This window comes from Aphelocoma coerulescens, chromosome 18 (genome assembly GCF_041296385.1).
Source record: "Aphelocoma coerulescens isolate FSJ_1873_10779 chromosome 18, UR_Acoe_1.0, whole genome shotgun sequence".
NCBI lineage: Eukaryota > Metazoa > Chordata > Aves > Passeriformes > Corvidae > Aphelocoma > Aphelocoma coerulescens.
The window spans coordinates 11897857-11915684 of record NC_091031.1 but is presented as its reverse complement, the minus strand read 5'-3'; the positions used below and the strand labels follow the sequence as shown (position 1 = coordinate 11915684).

At 61.5% G+C, this 17828-nt stretch overlaps 2 protein-coding genes across 2 annotated transcripts; one reads left to right on the top strand and one right to left on the bottom strand.

The window, feature by feature from the left end:
* Positions 1 to 1642: 1642 nt before the first annotated feature.
* Positions 1643 to 7323, bottom strand: LOC138120114 (TBC1 domain family member 24-like). Its single transcript, XM_069032565.1, has 7 exons — positions 7186 to 7323; positions 4543 to 5578; positions 4105 to 4263; positions 3680 to 3743; positions 2615 to 2710; positions 2141 to 2417; positions 1643 to 1870 (listed from the first exon to the last, which is right to left on the bottom strand). The coding sequence occupies exons 1-7, from the start codon at positions 7286 to 7288 to the stop codon at positions 1725 to 1727; spliced, it is 1881 nt and encodes a 626-aa protein (XP_068888666.1). The 5' UTR covers positions 7289 to 7323; the 3' UTR covers positions 1643 to 1724.
* A 6420-nt stretch (positions 7324 to 13743) lies between these two features.
* CCDC42 (coiled-coil domain containing 42) lies at positions 13744 to 17281 on the top strand. Its single transcript, XM_069032917.1, has 7 exons — positions 13744 to 13808; positions 14112 to 14217; positions 14344 to 14448; positions 14988 to 15185; positions 15841 to 16062; positions 16563 to 16721; positions 17213 to 17281. The coding sequence occupies exons 1-7, from the start codon at positions 13744 to 13746 to the stop codon at positions 17279 to 17281; spliced, it is 924 nt and encodes a 307-aa protein (XP_068889018.1).
* The last annotated feature ends 547 nt before the right edge of the window (positions 17282 to 17828 follow it).

The following is a 17828-nucleotide window of genomic DNA, read 5'->3' as shown; positions in this document are numbered from 1 at the left end:
ACCGGCAGCTCCGTGTTCCAGACGAGCCCCACGTCCTGCTCAGGGAACAGGAGTGACCCAGGCGGGTCCCTTGTGCTGCTCTGAGAACACTTTTGTGTGGACAAGGAGCAGAAATGTCTTAAAGGGATGAGCTGAGGGGTATTCTGGCTCCTGTCAGAGCACATAGGGGCTGAAGTTTCCTTGGATTTCAGTAAAGACTCTGGGTCAAGGGAAATGGGTTAAGGGGTGGCAGGGCGGGGCTGCTGTGGGGCCATGGGGTGAGGGGCTGGGATGCTGTGAGGCTGTAGGGTGAGGGTTTGAGGTGCTGTGGGGCTCTAGGGTGAGAGGTTAGGATGCCCTGGGGACACAGGGTGAGGGGCTGGGGTGTTGTGGGGCCGTAAGGTGAGGGTTTGGGGTGCTGACCCTCTGCAGGGAAGTGAGAGCAGGACACAGATCTCTTCATACCCTACCACACATTCCCTCTGCCTCCCAGCCCCGCTGCTCCCCCACCGTGCCTTTGTGCTGGATTTTTTTTTAATTCTCCAAGAGTTTTGAACTTTATTCAGCAATGGAATAAGGGGCAGGAAGAAAGAATCCCTTTCAGGGTCCCTTTCAGCATGGCAAAGGCTCAGCAGAGCTCGGGCAGGGACTGCTGTGAACACTGACAGCTCTGACCAGGGGCAGCGCTGGGCGCATGGAAATCATGGAATCACGGAATGGTTTGGGACACCTTCCACTGTCCCAGACTGCTCCAAGCCCCAGTGTCCAGCCTGGCCTTGGACACTGCCAGGGATCCAGGGGCAGCCACAGCTCCTGCCCCGAGTGGCTGCAGAGCTGGGACGGGTGGGATGGGAGGTGACCCCACCTGGGAAAGTGTGTTTGGGGTGGGAGAGGTTCTCCTGCTGCAGCCAGAGCGTTCCCCGTGGCCTCCACCCCTCCTGTGTCTCACAGAGCGACACCAAATGCTCCCATTCCTCGTTAGAATGGCCCATCCCGGTGATCCCACTGGGGAATCTCCTCCGTGCCCAGCCCTGCAGCCCCATGCCCGCCTGGGCTCAGCACAGAGCAAAGGGCTCAGCCCCAAACGTGGGGTCCCCCCGGGGCTGTCGCTGCCCTGCAAACTCCGGGCAGGGCTTTGCCATCCCCGGGCAGCGCTTCCAGCCAGGCACGGGAAGAGTCTCTCCCGGTGCTGGTGGATCCCGGGCAGTCCTGGATACCCACGGAGGCTGCAGAGCTCCGTGGATGCTTGGAGGGTTGTGCTGGGCTTGGGGCCAGGGGGAAGCGGATCTGAGAGTGTTTCTGGTGAGCTTTGGAGCTCGGTGTTGGGTTTTGCCTGGGCTCAGAATTCCCACAGAATCTGCCCGTGCTGCCACTGGTTTGCTGAGCCCCACGCTGCAGACAGGCCCGGGAGGTGTGAGAAACTCCAGACTGGCTGCCCTCCCCTCCAGCACCCCAAACTGGGACAGACTGGGTGGAGTGGGCTGGCTTTAAACTGCGGGAGGGGACCTCGAATGTCCCCAGGGGCAGCGCCCGCAGTCCCGGTCCTGGCACTGCCTCGCCCTCTCTCCACGGCACCAGGAGCGCTGATCTGATCTGATCTGATCTGATCTGATGTGATCGGAGCGCGGAGGGGACGATGGAGAGTGGAGCTGCCGCAGAGGTGGCCACAGCCCGGCCGGGGGTGGCCAGCGCGGGGAGGGGTCCCCGTGCCCGTGGGCGGCACACGAGGGGTGTCCCCACGGGAACTACGCGCTCTGGAAGCCCCACACTTCCAAGAGCTGCACCTGGAAGTTCTCCTGGCAGAGCGGGGGGTTGTCGAAGGTCTCGCAGCGCTCCGTGTGTCCCCAGAGCAGGCTGGCGTCCAGGGACAGGGCTTGGCCTCCCCCTCCACCTGCAAGGGCGAGCGCAGGGTCGGAAGGAGCTCCCTGGACTGGAGGAAGAGGGGGTTGTCCTCTCCTCCCCTGACTTTAACCCGATATCCCGAACCGGGAGCTCTGTGCCTCTGGAGGCAGCTCCGGGTTTAACCCGGAGCGGGGCCCTTCCAGCGGGGCAGCGGCGGGCGGTGGGTGCCACCCTGGGGAGTCACCGATACCGATCCTTGAACGATAAGGGCCCTGTTACTGATAGCGAGCCCCCCTTACCGATAACGATCCCCCCTTACCGATAACGATCCCGTCCCGGGAGCCGGACATGAACATGGAGGCAGTTTTGGAGGGCAGGAGGAAGTGCCTGATGGCCAGGAACGGGGACAGGCGGCCTCTCCTCTGCGGCGAGGGCACGGCGAGGTGGTTGGGGCTGGAGCTGCGGCTGTCCCGGGAGGAGCCGAGCCGGGATTCGGGAGCGGGGGAAGGCGAGCGCTGCCGGGAGCGCGGCACGGCCTTGGCCAGCTCCGGCTTCTTGATGAGCACCCACTCGTACCTCTCTGCCTCGGGGCGCACCTGGGCAGCGGGACACACCCGGTGAGCCCTGTCCCTGCCCCTGGAGCACCTCGCCACCGCGGTGGGAAGGTGCTGCTGCTGCTCAGGGGGCTGGGGCCAAGTGCTGCGTCCAGGTCTGGGCCTGGGGCAGGGAAGGGACAGGGCGACCTGGCAGGACAGTCATGAAGGGACAGACCCAGACATAAACCGTGACTTACAGTGAACACAAAGCACTCCCCTGTCCCAAAAAAGCCCGATGTGGCACCGCTCTTCTTCCTTTCGCTCCAGTCGGAGGAGAGAAACGCCCCACACACCTTGGGAGAGAGCACAGGGAGCCGTCAGGGGATGGGCCGGGGCAGAGGCAGCCCCGGGAGCGCCGGGCATCGCCCTGGCTCAGCAGGGCAGGGGCTCTGCCCCTGCCCCCGGGAATCAGAGCCAAATCCTGCTGTGCCAGCTCCATCCTGCACTGCCCATCCCTGGTGCCCTGCACTGAGCCCACCCAGCCCAGCGCCCAAGGCTGACCCTGCTGCGGACACCCCTGACCTGACCATGGCTGGAGGGGCCCTGCCGAGGGCTGGGAACTCCTGCCTGTCCTTGGCACAGCCAAGGGATAACAGGAGCTAAAACCTGTAGCAAACAAGGTTTTCTAGGGACCTTCCCTTGCCTGCACGAGGCCCTGGGGTGGCAGGTGTTTATCTCCACACCACTGAAGTGTCAGGCCTGGGACATCAGCACTGTTGGTCAGTAAATCTTTGGGAGGCCTGAACAATTCACAGAATTTTCCTCCACTGTGGGATGAAGAGTGGAGAGATAAATTAGGGGTTTATGAGGCACTCAGAGTCCCAGGGAAGAGCCCTGGCTCAGGGGCCTTTGCAGTTACCTCAGCAGGAACTGTCCTTATTTCTCCTCCTTTCCCTTGTGCGGCTGCTCGTGCAGTCAGGGAGAGAACCTTGCCTTTAGTGCTCTGAAAGCAAGTCCTGGCTCAGACAAAGCATCTGCTGACTTCAGGAGAGTCGGCTCAGCAAGGATTCATGAGTCAGTCTGTATTTGCAATTAAAGTCTCACTCGGGGCCTCTCTCCCTCTCGCCCACTCCTCCCGTTTCCCCCGGCACCCCGGCTGAGGTGTGTCCTGGGGGCCAGAGGTGCAGTTTGTTCTGTCCTGGGAGCTGGAACAGACCCGGGGCAGGGCAGGACAGGGACCACACAGCCCGTGGCTGCTCCAAGAAGTGCCAGTAGGGTCACCCACCCTGTCCCCTTCCCAGCCCTGCCTGGGACACGCTCACCTCCCCCTCGGTGGTTTTGATGAGCAGCACCGTGGGTTCGTAGCCTTCACAGCAGGTGTAGAACCTGCAGAGATGGACACGGGGGTCAGGCTGGGGGCAGCTGGAGCCCTGGGCAGGGTGTGCTGGCTGTCCCTGGGCGCTCACAGCGTGCCTGGCACAGTGTGGCACACGGGGACATCCCTGCGTGGCACATCCACGGGCCCCGTGTGCCCCGGGCGGTGCCCAGGTGTTGGTGGCCATCTGGCCCAGCCTCTGCCCTCTCCCCTAAGCCCCACTCAGGACCCTGAATCGAGCCCGGGAGGGTCCCCAGCAGCCCCTGGATGTGCCCTGGTCACCGTGTTTGCTCCTGTCTCCAGCACCAAGCCCTGCCCGGGTTTCTCCCCACGCCCGACCCGCCCGGCCCCGCGGGGCAGGGGAGGCTTCACCTCTGCAGGCTGCAGCCGTGCTCGGAGGTGGAGAAGAGCAGCAGCGGGGGGAAGAGGGAGAAGCGCTCGGGGATCCAGGACCAGACGAGGCGCATCTCCTGCGCTGTGACAGTGCTGGAGCTGAAGTTCTGCATGTCCACGGCCAGGTGGAAGGACGGCCTGCGAGGGGAGGAACATCAGGCCGGGCTGGGGCCCCTCTGCTTTTTGGGGCACAGCCCCCTGCAGCGGGGCTTGTCCTGCTCTTTGCACCGCGAGCTCTCTGCCGACATCCCCGGCTCCGGCTGTGCCGTGACCCCTGGCAGGGTCCCCCGAGGGGCTGGGAGGGCCCAGCACAGCCACAGCTGCGGGAGGTGCCTGGAGCTCCCCCCGGGCGTTCTCCACGGAACTCACATTTTGTCAGCTCAGCCCCAGGGCTGGGGAGCGCAGAGCTCTCCTCACCTGCTCTGCACCACGGTGATGCCCCTCTCCATCAGCGCCTTCCTGTTGGCCATCTGGAGAAGCCAGATCTCCTTGCGGGAGAACAGCCGGATGCCAAAGGCCCTCTCCAGGAGTTTGTCGACGGTCACGTGCTCGGCGATGTTCCTGACGAAAGCCTGCAGTTCTGCCTTGATGTCGGAGCCCTGCAGCCCGGCCGGGGTCACCGAGAGCCGGAACTGCTTCAGCAGGGCCAGCGCGATGCGGTACAGGACCTTCTGGCCCTCCAGCAGGAACACGTCCAGCACCCGCACGGCGTAGCCGAAGGGCAGCCCGGGAAAGAGCCACGACAGCCACTCCGAGTAGACCTCGAGGACGTTCTCGGCGGCGCCGGCTATGAGCTTGTGAGCTGCCGGGCAGTGCTTGTTGGCCAGGTCCCCGAAGGTCATGCAGGAGGCCTGGTGGGCCAGGAAGGACTGGTCGATGTAGCCGGCGTGGGGAGCGTTGCTGGCGATGAGGCGCGAGACGCTCTCGAAGCACTGGGCCTCGTCCTCGCTGTAGTGCAGCAGCAGCGCCGCCAGGGCCGGCAGGAGGGGGCTGTGGGTGATGTCGGGGAACAGGGCGCCCACACAGATGAGGATCTTCTTCAGGGCGGTGACCCCGTGCGGGCTGAGGCAGTAGGTGGGCATGGGGCAGCCCTCCAGGAACTCGGGCAGAGGGTGGGAGCTCACGCTGGGCTTCCCGAAGAGCCGGGCGGCCACGTCCCTGTACACGAGCGCGTCGGGGGTGACGAGGCGGCAGGAGACCTGCTGGATGAGCCGGGGGTAGAGCCGGGCCCGGCCCGCGTGGCTCCCGGCCCAGCAGCCTTCCCTCGCCAGCCTCTTCAGCTCCTTCGGGGGCCTGCTCAGGACGTCCCGCGGGATCTGCGCCGGCTGCTGCGGCTCCGGCATCTTGTCCCAATCCACGAACTGCCCACAGCCCAGGCAGGACGAGGTGTCGATGTCCCAGCTGTCAGCCTCGGACGTGACCACGATGGTGACTGGGCACGAGCCCGGCGCCTCTGTAGGACAAAGACCTTTTATTGAACACCTTTCACCGCCCCACCAACAGCGCTTCACCCTGGCTGAGGGCGCTCCGAAGTCTCACGGCCACGTCCTGGATTTCTTTATTCTCCCCTGCAAAGGGAAGGGTTCTGGGCTTTGCCCTCTCCCGCTCCCGTCGGTTCAGGGCCCTGGTGATGTGTGGGGCCAGGTTCCAAATGGGTGTCAGGGTTTCTTCTCCCTCTGTGAGGGGCTTTTCACCCCTCCAAAAGCTCCGGACTTCCCATCCTGTGACCTGCTGAGAGGGAGGTGCAGAGGGCAGGGACACAGTCCCTGTGCCCCGGGGATGACCGTGGGACATTGTCACACCTCCCAGGAGGACGAGCAGCCCTGTCCCAGCCCAGCTCTGCAGGGACAAGGAGGGACCCCACGGGCAGGGGGGTCCCAAGCAATGCTGAGGCTGAGAGGGACCATTTCCATCGTGTCCCCTCCCAAGGACAGCACGGGGCAGGAGGCTCCTGTCCGTGTCTGGCAGCCCAGACCAGGCTGCTCTGAGCCCAGCAGAGCAGGCAAAGCCGCCCTCGGGTGTTTGCCCTCCTCTTGGGCCTCCTGCCGAAGTCTTCCGGCCCTCCGGCCCCTCGGGTGTCAGAGGAGGAGGGAGCAGAAGCTGCTGCAGCCGAGGGGCTCGCCGGGGGTGCGGGGCCGGTCTGTGGGGGCAGAGGGTCCCCGTTCCCCACGTGCCCCCGTGCACTGGAGGGACCCTGTCCGGGGACGCAGCGGGGGCTGCTGAGCCCCTGAGAAGCCCCCTGGGGACAGCAGGGGACCCTCGGGGGAGGCTCCCGCTCACAGCCCCGTGCCGGGCTCGGGCAGCCGCCAGCCCGGCGCTGGGAAGAGCAGAGTCTGAGCTCCTCCTAGAGAGACGGGAGCGGCATTTCCCCGGGGCCGCCGGAGAGCTCGATCCAAACCCTGCAGGGACACGGGAGCTGTCCCCGCGTGGGGAGCTCTGCTGGGCACTGACTATCGGGCAGGGATAAAGGCAATTAGCGCACTCATTAACTCTCGGATGTTTTTATCGTGGATGCGCTCAGTTGCCGGGGGAGCCAAGGATGGATTCGCACTGAGCCAAGGGGACACGGGGGGACAGCACGTGGTGGCCCATCGGGACGGTCCTGACGCCCGGGCTGGCTCCGGCTCCGGCTCTCCAGCTCAGCTGGGCGCTTGCCCAAGGCCAGCAGGATCGGGCTGAGTCTGGCTCAGGGCAGGAGCTGTTGGATGCGGGGCTGCTCGGCCCCGCTCCCTGCCCTGGGCACAGCCTGACCCGAGCACAGTCACGGGGGCTCCTGGCCACAGAACCAACACCGGGGGTGAGTCAGGGGCTGTTTGCACCCCACGATCCCCAAATTCACCTCGTCCCCTCCCCAGGGTGCTGCCGTGCCCGGGTACCGAGGAGCATCAGCCCGAGCCCGCCCGACCGCCGGCGCCCCGGCCCCGGGTGCTGAATGGAGGCTCCCGCTCTGCCCGCCCCGGGACGAGCCGGGGGGCTCGGGGCAGGAATTTGGGTCTGCCCCAGCCCCTCCGCTCTGCCGGCCGGGTCCCGGCACGGGCGGGTCCCGCTCGGCGCACTCACCTCGCCCGGTGCCCGCGTCCTCGCCCGCGGCCGGCTCGGCCATGGGGAAGGCGCCGGCCGCGCCCCCGGGGCAGCGGGGCAGGCTGAGCCCCACCTGCAGCATGTGCCAGCTCGGCCACCCCTGCCGGGCCCCCTCCGGCCCCGTCACCTGCCCGCGCTTTTAAGGTGAGGGCACCGGGCTTTGTTTGGGGTAAATACAGCGAGGGGTGGAGCAGCTCCGCGCCCGCATCGCCCCTTCCTGCCCCAATTCCGCTCCGAGCCCGGGCGGGGGGGGCTGTAAACACCCCGTGGGCTGCGATACCATCAAACAGCAGCACGAGCACTAAACGAATCCTTTATTTTCCCGAGGATAACCTTCACGTTCCCGCTCCGGGGTTCGCTCCCTTCGCAGGAGCTGCTGCGGGGCTCCGGCCATGGCCCGTCCTTGAGCAGGGAACCCCCGGCACAGCGAGCGGGGCTGGCAGCGCTTCCCGCTGCGGGGCCCGGGGAGCCGGGAGAGGAGCTGGGAGCAGCAGGGCCGGGAGCCGGGGCCAGGCGGACACCGGGGCCGCGGGGAGCAGCGACCCCCGGCTGCCCCCGCCGTGTGCGCCCTCGGGCGCTGCCCGGCGCCGGGGCCGGGGCTGCTGCAGCACAACCGCGGGGAAATTCGGGGCGATGCGGCCCCGCGGCCCCGGCTGCCGGCGGAGCTCAGGCTGCGCCTGCTGCGGGCACGGCCGCGGGGCTCCGGCGTTCCCAGCCTGCCCCCGGGAATGGTTGGTATCGATTGATTTTAGCCTCCAAACGCGCTGCAGAGCTGCAAACTGAGCGTTGTATTCACGGGCAGAAGAGCCGAGCTGGAGGAAAAGCAGCCTCCAGCAGCTGGGAGAGGCTCCCAGGCCGGCGGCCCGGGCCGACGCTGCTGCCGCAGAGCTCTCAGCTCAGGCTGCGCTCAGCGGGCATTTTTATAGGCACCGGAACGTGCGAAAGGATTTTTATTTGCCTTTGAAAGTCGGATTGTTTCTGTTGTGATAAGAGCAGCCGCAGGTTGCTCCTGACCGGCCTCCCTGCCCGCAGGCCCGTCTGCCCCGCAGCACATCCCCGAGCATCCGCTGGCACCGCGGGCCTGGGGCATCTCCCAGCAAGTCTCCCTGCGGACCCTTTCCTCTTCCTCACCTTCCCGTGTGTGCCAGGATTCCTTGGGAGCAGCTCGGCTGTCCCGGCGCCCCTCCCCGCCTTTGCTCCTGGCAAGCTGGGAGCCCAGGGAGTGGGGGCGAGGGGCTGTGTCAGCAAAGACCCCCGGGGCTGTGCCGGGTGGGAGGGAGGCGAGGGGGTCTCCTAGTGGGAATTATCCTTATCCTTATCTCCTTATCCGCTCCCGGAGCCCGCCGGGGCGCCTGATGGGCGGCTCTGCTCCACAGGCTGCTCCCGAAGGGGCAGTGATGGCCCCAGCCCCGCTCCTGGGGCCCGGGGGTCCCCACACCGCACCCCGCTCTGCTTCCCGGTGCCAAGGGGCCGCTCGTTCTCTCTCCAGCTCCCAGCCTTTGCCCAACTCTGCCAGCAGCGGCTCCCGCTGCCTTTCCCCGGCCCCTGGCAGCCGCCTTATCCTCGTTTGCCTTTTCCAGGACAGCGGACGCCTCTTCCTGCCAGCCCGACGCAGCTCTGAAACCTCCGGCAGCCGCTCCGGAGATGGGAGATGGGAGATGGAAGCGAATTAGGGACAGGGCGAAAGGAAATGTCGCTTCATGCGTTTTTAATGGCGTAAAAATGAAATATGTAGAGGCCGTGGGGCTCCGGCTGAGCAGCGCAGCCAAGGCCATGAATGTTTGATGGCCGCGGCTGCGGGAGCATCTCCGGGTGTGCGGAGAGCCGGGCCGGGGGGACAGAGCCCACCCCGGGGGGCTGCCGGGGCCGGCGGGCGGCTCCGAGCCCCTCAGGGCGCTGCTGGCACTGGGTCCTCGTGGGCAGGAGCGGGACGTGTCCCTGCTGCCCACCCCAGCGTGTCCCCAGCCCTGCCCAGCCTAGGGACAGCAGACGGGAACCGAGGGGTGCCCGAGGTGCTCAGCGCCTCCCCAAAGCCGCCCCGGCGTTGGGGACTGGATCGGGGCTGGTCCCCAATGCTCGTGGGGCTCCTCTCGCTCCGCGTTCGGCAGCCCCGGCCCCGGGGCACCGCCGGGAGCAGCGCGGGGATCGGTCCCCGGCGACGGGAACGTGCTGACGAGGATGCGCTCGTTGTCGTTATCATTATCGTTATCACTATTGTTTTGATTGTCGTTATCAATATCGCTATCAATATTGTTTTGATTGTCGTTATCAATATCGTTATCACTATGGTTATCATTGTGCCCTGGGCAGGGAGGGGGTTCAGCGGGCTTTTGGGCTGGGGTTTTGGGGGTCTCAGGAGGCCCAAATCAGTGGGATTTGAGGGCAGTGTTTTCTCTGGCTTTGGGGTGTTTGGAGGTGCAGATTAAACTCCTGCTTTCAGGATGGTGAAGTATCCGAAATTGTACAGATACACCTGAACCACAGCAGACCAATAAAAGATTGCTGCTCAATCTGTCGGTATTTATAGAGGGCAAAGTTCTCTATTGCCATCAGTGCCACCTCTGAAGAGTCCAAAGCCCCAATGAAACGTGGTGCTGGTGTTGTTGGGAGCCTTTCTGGGGCTGGAGCTCTCCGGGGTTGTGTTTTATGGAAACATTGCATGGCTGACTGACTTCTCCATAAAATCATTTGTTCCATGCCCTGTGTTTTCCAGTTTCCTTTAATCCATTAACAGGTAAAGAGGAATATTTGGCAGTGTTTGATTCTACTCTAAACAAGTTTCCAACAACGAGAGAGGTGTTTTCATAACAGAAATGCCTGTTGAGAAATCCACGGCTGAGCAGTCGTGTGTCCTGTGCCTCCTGAGTGCTGTAATGCAGGAAAATGTCTTTGTACAATGTTGGCCTGTTGGGGAGAATGTAAACAGGGTTTTATTTTTGTAGTATTTTGCCATTAGCATGGATGACAAACTTCTTGCTTGTTGCTGAGCCAAAAATAGAGCACAAAATCTAAAATAGAACACAAAAACCTGTAGGGAAAGATTAGAATCCAGCACTTACCATCTGTGAACTCTGCTCCGCTGAGCTGGTCCTAAAGCTTCCACTGGTTTCTTTTTTTTTCTGTAATGGACGTGAAATCTTTTGTTCTCCGGCTGCAGTGGGAGCCAGCAGTGGGGTCTGTGTCCAGTGACTTTCTTGGCTGTGTTCCCTTTGTGCTCTTCTGGGTCAGTTAAATGCAGCGTTCTCCACGTGGACATTTTTGGGATTGGTGGGAGCCACACAGGTGCTGTGTCCATAACAAACCCTGTTGGGCACAGACTTGGAATGATTCTCTTGTTCCTTCCACGTGTTTAAAGTGCCCGAAGAATTAATTCCTGGAGGAGAGAGAGGAGGAAAGGGGTAACAACAACCCAGCCTCGTTCCTGAGCTGGTAGCCAGGCTATGGGCAGCAAAATGACTCTGCCATTTCCTCCTGCGGTGTGAACTCCCACCCCTTCCCTATTGTCCATGTGGGTCTGGTTTTCAGGGGTGAACGCAGAGACAACTCAGGGCCTGAATCTTGTGCCAGTGAATCCAAATTCCCTCTCTTGCCTGAGCCTGGGCTCTGTGGGTCTGTAGGGAAGGGGCTTGGAGGGGGCTTGTAGGGATCTTGGGAGGACCCTGGAGGGATCTTGGAGGGACCTTGGAGGGATCTTGGAGGGACCTTGGAGGGATCTCGGCAGGAGCTTGGCAGGGGCTGGTCTCAGGCCCGGAGCCCCCAGGGTCTGTAGGGCTCAGCTGCCATTCCCAGCTCGGGGTCCCTCTGAAATCCTTGCAGAGTCCTGGCCCAGCTTTGGGATTCTGGAGGTGGCAGAGCCCACCCTGGAATGTGCCTGGAGCTGACACTCAGCTTGTCCTGCATTAGAAAAATCGGCGCGTGGAGTTTGATGAAGCTGAGCAGTGACACTTCCCTGGTTTGTGCTGCTTTTCCATATCTAATCCAGCCCTGATGTGACAGCCCACGTCGGCCAGGTCCTGTTCTTGCAGCAGCCCTTCCTTTCATTAACCTTCCTGCACCACTGATCACAAATTTATTGTCCCAGGGCCTGGGGCTGGGAGGGTTTCCCTGGAATTAATCTGGTTTACGTTTGGTCACCACTCAGTGAGTTTCACCTCCTTTGAAAGCTGCTCTGAAGCCGTTTCTGGGGCGCAGGGCTGTGGTTTAATGCTCTCAGGGTTGATCCCAAGTGACAACTGCGGGCAGGACGCTCCGTGGCTTGGGGACGGCATTCCTGCCCCTTCCGGCCCCTTCCGGCCTTAATTAAGATGCCGCTGGAATTTTCCAGGGAAAGGTTGTGCTGTTTGCGTGACTCCCCGTGAGCAGGGCCAGTCAGATTTCCTTTAATTGGGTTTTAATCACAATTTCAGCATCTTCTGCCCCCTTTTCTCCTTGGGAGAGACCTGTGCGGGTTGTGAGGGCCGTTAATGGGGCAGGATTCCCAGGGTTTCACTCCATTCCAAAGGCAGGGGTGGAAAAGCAGCCAGGAATGCTGACTTTCTGGATATCACTCACATTTGTGAGGAATCTTGCATAGAAACCAGGAGAGGTGTGGAAAGAAGACATCGCTATTTGATAGACGGATTAATTCGCTGGAAATGCTGATTGTGGTGTATATTTAGAGGGGTTGAATAGGAAGGTCAGACTTGTGAAATAAAATGTGGCCAGGAGCACCAGGCAGGCTCTGCTTTTGTGTTCAGGGTACTTAAGGGAGATGTTGTGATTTAAAACAAGTGGGTTTTAGTCACTTTTAGCAAAAAAACCTTTTTTTTTTCTATTTTTCTTTCAGACGAGTGTGCTCCCTTGAGCTGGAGTCCCGTGGCCCTGTCCCAGTGCCCGGGGAGAGGAGGAGCTTCAGAGCTCTGTGCGGGGATTTTCCGGCCGTGCTGCTCCATCCCACGGCCAGGAGATGTCCCCAGCTCCCCAGAATTCCTCCCGGCGCTCCGGCCCGAGCTCGGGGCTGTGCTTGGACACCCTTCAGTGTCAGCAGGGCCCTGACCCCTCCTGGCCCCGCTGTCCTTGTGCAGAGTGACCTCCTGCCCCGGGGCTTTGGCCACAGAGGGATGTCCAGCAGATGTGGGCACTGGGCAGCATCAGAGCATCTCCTGGAGAACAGCTCGATTGAAAACTCGATTAAAAACACCAAAACAACTGCAACATGCAAATTTAGGTCTTGGTGTAATTAAAAAACATCGAGAATTTAAGAGATTCTAGAGTCCTCTCAGTTCTTCTGTTTGGGGAAGTGCTTTGGGAAAGAGCAGGGAAAAGTTTTATAAATTCAGCAAATCTGCCTTTTTAGACATTTTTATACTATAGATTGTATTTTATATTTTTAATGTGTGTCTATAAAGCTGTATCATATATAATCTATTGTATATTATTATATATTCAAATAAATCGATATTTTTGTATATTTTAGCATTAGTGTTTGTTGTATCAATATTACAGTATTCCTGAAGGGGGAATATTGAAAATGCATTTTGGGAGGGTTTTTATATTTTCACTATCTCAAGGCCTGTGCTGGTTGTTCTTTGAACAGAGACCGTGCACAGGAGGTGCTGTGAAGAATCCAGGGACTGACCCTGGTGGGAGAAGAAGCAGCAGGGACAGTCACAAAAGTGGCTTTTGTGGCTTTGTACCCAAAAATGCTCCCTGCAGGTGCCGAGGGGCCTGGACCACCATAATCCCTCTGTTGCAGCTGCTGCTGTCGCCCCTGTGCCCTGTTCTGAGCTCACAGAGCTGCTCTGGGTTCAGCCAGGGGGAAGCCAGGACTGGCAGTGAGCATGAGAGGAGCAATCCCCTGGGAAGCATCTGTGGGCTCTCCCCAGCTTCCCCCTGAGCCCCACCCCTTTGCTTTGGGTGCTCCTTGGTCACGGACCCTCTTTTGAGGGAGAAACGAAATCAGTTAAAAACCAATCAGCTGACTTTGGGAAACGGGAAAGCTCGGTCTGAGCAGAGCAGTGCTCAGCCATGCCTGAGGATGGGCCTGGGCTGCATTCCCAGCTGGGCTGCGGGAAAGGAGCCTGGGACTGCTGGGACAGGGAGATGTGGCTGCCAGGGGCCCCGACAGAGCCCCCAGGGCAGCAGAGGGCACACGGCACAAGGGCCAGATCTGGGCAGAGGAAGAAGCAGAGAAGATGAATGAAGAAGAGAAGGGAATGAAAAAATTCCTGGTCCTGGATACAGTCGTCAGTCCCTGTGGTGCCAGGGAGTTCACAGGAGTTGTCACAGTGCTGGGAGTAGCCCCTGGCTCTGCCACAGTGCTTGGAGTAACTACGGGAGCTGTCACAATGGCTGGAGGAGCCACTGGAGTTCTCACAATGGTTGGAGGAGCCACTGAAGTTCTCACAATGGTTGGAGGAGTCTCTCTCTGGGAGTGAGAGTAGCCCCAGGCCTTGTCCTGGTGGAGTGGAGTAGCCCCAGGGCTTGTTGCAGGTGTTGCAGTGCCCTTGGGCTGCCCAGGGGCCAGGGCAGGGCCAGCGGCTGGACGTGGCCGCAGCGATGGCACACGAGGACGTGCGCTATTACCGGGGGCAGTACAAGGAGAGACTCCTGCCCCTGCTCAGGTGAGGGGCTCCTCTGCCCTCATCTCCTGTCTCCCCATCCCTCCTTCCCCTGCCATGGCAACCTCCCATCCCTTCTCTGTTCCTCCTGTACCTCCCTTTCCCAACCCCGTCATTCCCTGGAGCCCCCCTGGCTGCGCTGGAGGGTCCCTGCAGGGGAGGGCTGGGGAGGCCACGCTGCCGGAGGGGTTCTGAGCTGGGGTTGGGCTCCTGTCGCCACACTTGGGACACAGTCCAGCTCCCAGAGCAATCCAGCATCCTGCCAGGAACGGGATCCAGAGTGTAACCTGAGGAAATCTGTGTCAGGGAATTCCGGGCGAGAGAGGAGGACTCCACAAACTCGTTTATCTGCCTCCTGAAGAAGATGAAAGAAGTGCGATTGATGGAGAAGGTTGTGGAGGAGAAAGAGGAGGTGAGGAAGGTGGGAGGGTGCTGGGACATGGCTGGGAGGGCTGGTGGGGCTTTGGAGGGTGGCAGGAGCAGGCAGGGAGTGGCTCTGGCTGTGACAGCTGTGTCACCCTTGCCCTGGTGCTGCCAGGCCTTCATGGAGAGGATGGAGGCCCTCGCTGAGCAGTGGAGGGACCTGCACGCCAGGAGGGCCCAGCTGAAAGCCCACGTGGTGAGGTCTGGGAGCACTGTAAAGGTACGACTGGCACACCTGGAACACCTGGCACACCTGGAACACTTGGCACACCTGGAGCACTTGGCACACCTGGCACACTGCCCCTACTCAGCCACAGCACCAACTCCTCTCCCTTGGGAAGAACCTTGGGTCAGCACTCCCGGGCAAGCCTCCCCTGAGGCCGGAGCTGTGAGGAGCAGGGATTTGTACCCTGGGTAGGAGAGAGCTTGTCCTGTGCCCTGTGATCTCCTGAGGGCCCCAAATGTCCCCAGGGAAGGGTCTCAGCCTTGTCCCCACTGTGGACTCCCAGCGATGTTCCAGGGACAGGGACCAGGAGGTCTGAAGGGCACAGCCCCATCCCAGGTGCTGCCCCCAGGCCAAAGGGGCAGTGCAAGAGGGGTGGCCCTGGGGAACAGGGGGGAAAATGGTCCCAGGGTGCTGCAGTGCCGGGGGCTCCTCTCCGGAGGTGTTTCCTTCCAGTGCCCCTGAGTCACCCAGTTCCACCTTCCCTTGCCTTCCTTCCCTTCTGGCTGTGTGTGGTGGTGGGAAAACCTCACCAGGAGAACGAAAGGCTGCGGACCCAAGCTCTGACGAAAGCCAGAGAAGAGAAAGAGCAGAACACAAAAAAGGAGAGTGAGCTCTTGGGGGCTAAGAAGGAACTGGAAGCCCTCACAAAACAGCACCAGAAACTCTCCAAAAAATTGCTGAAGTACTCCCTGTTCAAGAGGTACCTGGAGGATGTGGTGGAGAATTCACAGGTGAGCTTGGACGTGGCTCAGGGAGGGCCCTACCTGGGTGTTAAACTAGAGGAGAGGCCAGGGAACTCAACACTTGATCAGACCCAGAGACTTTGGGGGGATGGGAAGGGTTCCTTTGCAGCCAAGGTGAGCCACAGGGAGCAGGGTCAGGAGAGGAGAACCAGAACAGATGAAGGATTGAGAAAACTGAACAAAAACCATGGGAATGAGGGAAGCTTAGGGCTGAGGGGAACAGGGCCCCCTTGGTGTCACCGTTCCAGGTCACACTGATGGTTTGGGAGAGGTGAGAACTGCCCAGGAGTGGGACCCAGGCAGTGTCAGGAAAGCTGTGCCTTCCCTCCAGGGTGAGGGGACTCCTCTCCATGATCCCTTGTGCTCCTGCTGCCTCCCAGGGCCTGGGGACATGGAGCTGTTGTGTTTCATCCCAGCACTGCTCCCCTGGGGCAGAGCTGTGCCAGTGGCCCTGTGGCAGTGCCAGCTCCAGGCCTGGCACTGTGGATGTCATGGCCCAGGGAAGGTGGCCATGCTCAGGGACCAGCAGGGACGATGGAGAAGGGAAGATCTGCCAGCTGGGGAGGCCTTGGCCCTGGTGAGGGCAGGGGATCCCAGCGAGGGGAGGGCAGGGGGGCACTGACCCCAGGATCCTGTGCTGCAGTTTCGGGACATCGAGGACGTCATTTCCTTCTACAAGGCGCTGGTGAGGACACGCAAGGACGTGGTGCAGTCCCAGTGGGGACACAGACAGCTGACGGAGCAGGCCACGGTCCTGCTGCAGCAGCTCAGGGCGGAGAGGGAAGCTGAGGCGCTGCAGTGCAGGAATGAGCTGGTGCAGCTCAAAGAATCTCTTGACCGTGCTCAGAGTGACATCCTGGAGTGGGTAAGGAGCTGTGGGGTGGGCAGGGGGCTCTCCCAGGCCTGCCTGGGGCAGGACCGGCTGCTGGCTCCTCCTGCTGCCAGGGGCTCGTGGCAGGGCCCAGCAGCAGAGTTTGTGGTGGGCGGAGATGCCTGATCCCATCCCTCCGCGGGCGCAGGAGGAGGAGTGAGAGCCCAGGTGTGGGGCAGGTTTGTCATCAGAAGAGCTGGAAAGCAGCGGCTCTGGGAGGGTGACAGTGGCAGTGCTGCTGCAGGGGATCTGTCCCTGCGGCGGGGAGGGCATGGGGACAGCAGGGAGGACGTGCCAGGGTGCCACGGCAGGGGCTGGCAAACAGCGGGGCTGGTTCCTGGATCTGCTCCCACCACGTCAGGCTGAACGAGCTCCAGCCCAGCCCTGGGCACATCTGGCTTCTTCCCGTCCTGGATGAGAGTGGAACTTGGGGTGTCCAAGCCGGGGTCCTGGTGCTGAAGCAGCTTTTCTGGGACGTGTCTCGTGTCCCCCAGGAGGGTCGCTGGGCCGAGCTCCAGGACAGGGCTGCCAGGAAAGCCGTGGAGCTGAAGTCCCTCAACATGGCCATCCACAGCCTCTTCCAGGCCGCCAGCACACAGCTCCAGCCCAAGGGCAAGGTGGCAGCTGGTGACAGCCACAGGCAGCTGGACATGGTAAAGGCAGAGCCCGCTCCCTGCCCAGGAAAAGCAGCAGGAATGGTTCTCCCTAAGAGAGGGGACAGCCCCCAGGCCCAACAGAGCCTCCCTTCTCCCCTGGGGTCCCTGGGCATGGGGAATGGTGGGGACACTAGGGAAATCTGTCCCTTCCCAGGAGGTGGAGCAGGGAGTGGGGCCTCGTGGGGGCAGAAGGGGTGGGAGCCAGGCAGGGACAGGGGGTGCAGGGACAAAGGGGTGCAGGGACAAAGGCGTGCAGGGACAAAGGGGTGCAGGGACAGGGGTGCAGGGATGTGGGGATGCAGATCCAGCCATGGCCAAGGTTTGGTTTCATTCCCCCACAGAGGCCCATTCTGGTGCTGCAGACCCAGCAAAGCCCTATTGTCCTGTCATTCAGCTTGGGGACATCTGCCCTCCAAGAGGGACAGGCTCCCCTCTGCCTCCTGTTCCCAGTCCTGCCCTGGCCCTGCCATCTCCCTTTCCCACCCTAGATCCAGCAGTTTATCAATGACCTCCATGACTTCACCGAGGACATGAAGAGCCGCAGCCAACCTCAGTGAGGCCTTGCCCTGCCAGCGAGGGAGCAGCAGGGCGGGCAGGGGAAGGAGAGGACAAGAGAACCCCGCAGATACTGCCGACTAAAAATATAGCAAATATTTTAAGGCATTCTTCATTTCCTGCAGACCTTCCCTGCTCTTCTGGGAGCCCAAATACTCAGCAGCAGAAGAGACAGAAAAGCAAGCAGGAGGGAGTGAGCTCTGTGTGGCCCTCAGTGGTCCCAGGGACCTCACAGAGACACTGATGGTGCCACCAAGAGGTGCTGCCTGCTCTGGAAAAGTCAACTCCTGACTCATCCCAGAGCACAGAGGATGCTGTGCCTTTGTGCCCTCACATCTCAGCTGTGACATTTCACACCCCTCCTGAGAGGTGACTCAGCTGTCCTCTCCCCGGCCACCCACGGCCACCCTGTCACCCACTTGGACGCCTCTCAGTGGTGGCGGTGGCAGGAGCTCGTGGGACAGGAGCAGCTCTGCCCCTGCCCTGTGAGGGACAGTTGGGGACACGGCTGTCCCCAGGGGCTGGTGGAGGACACTGAGGGACCAAAAG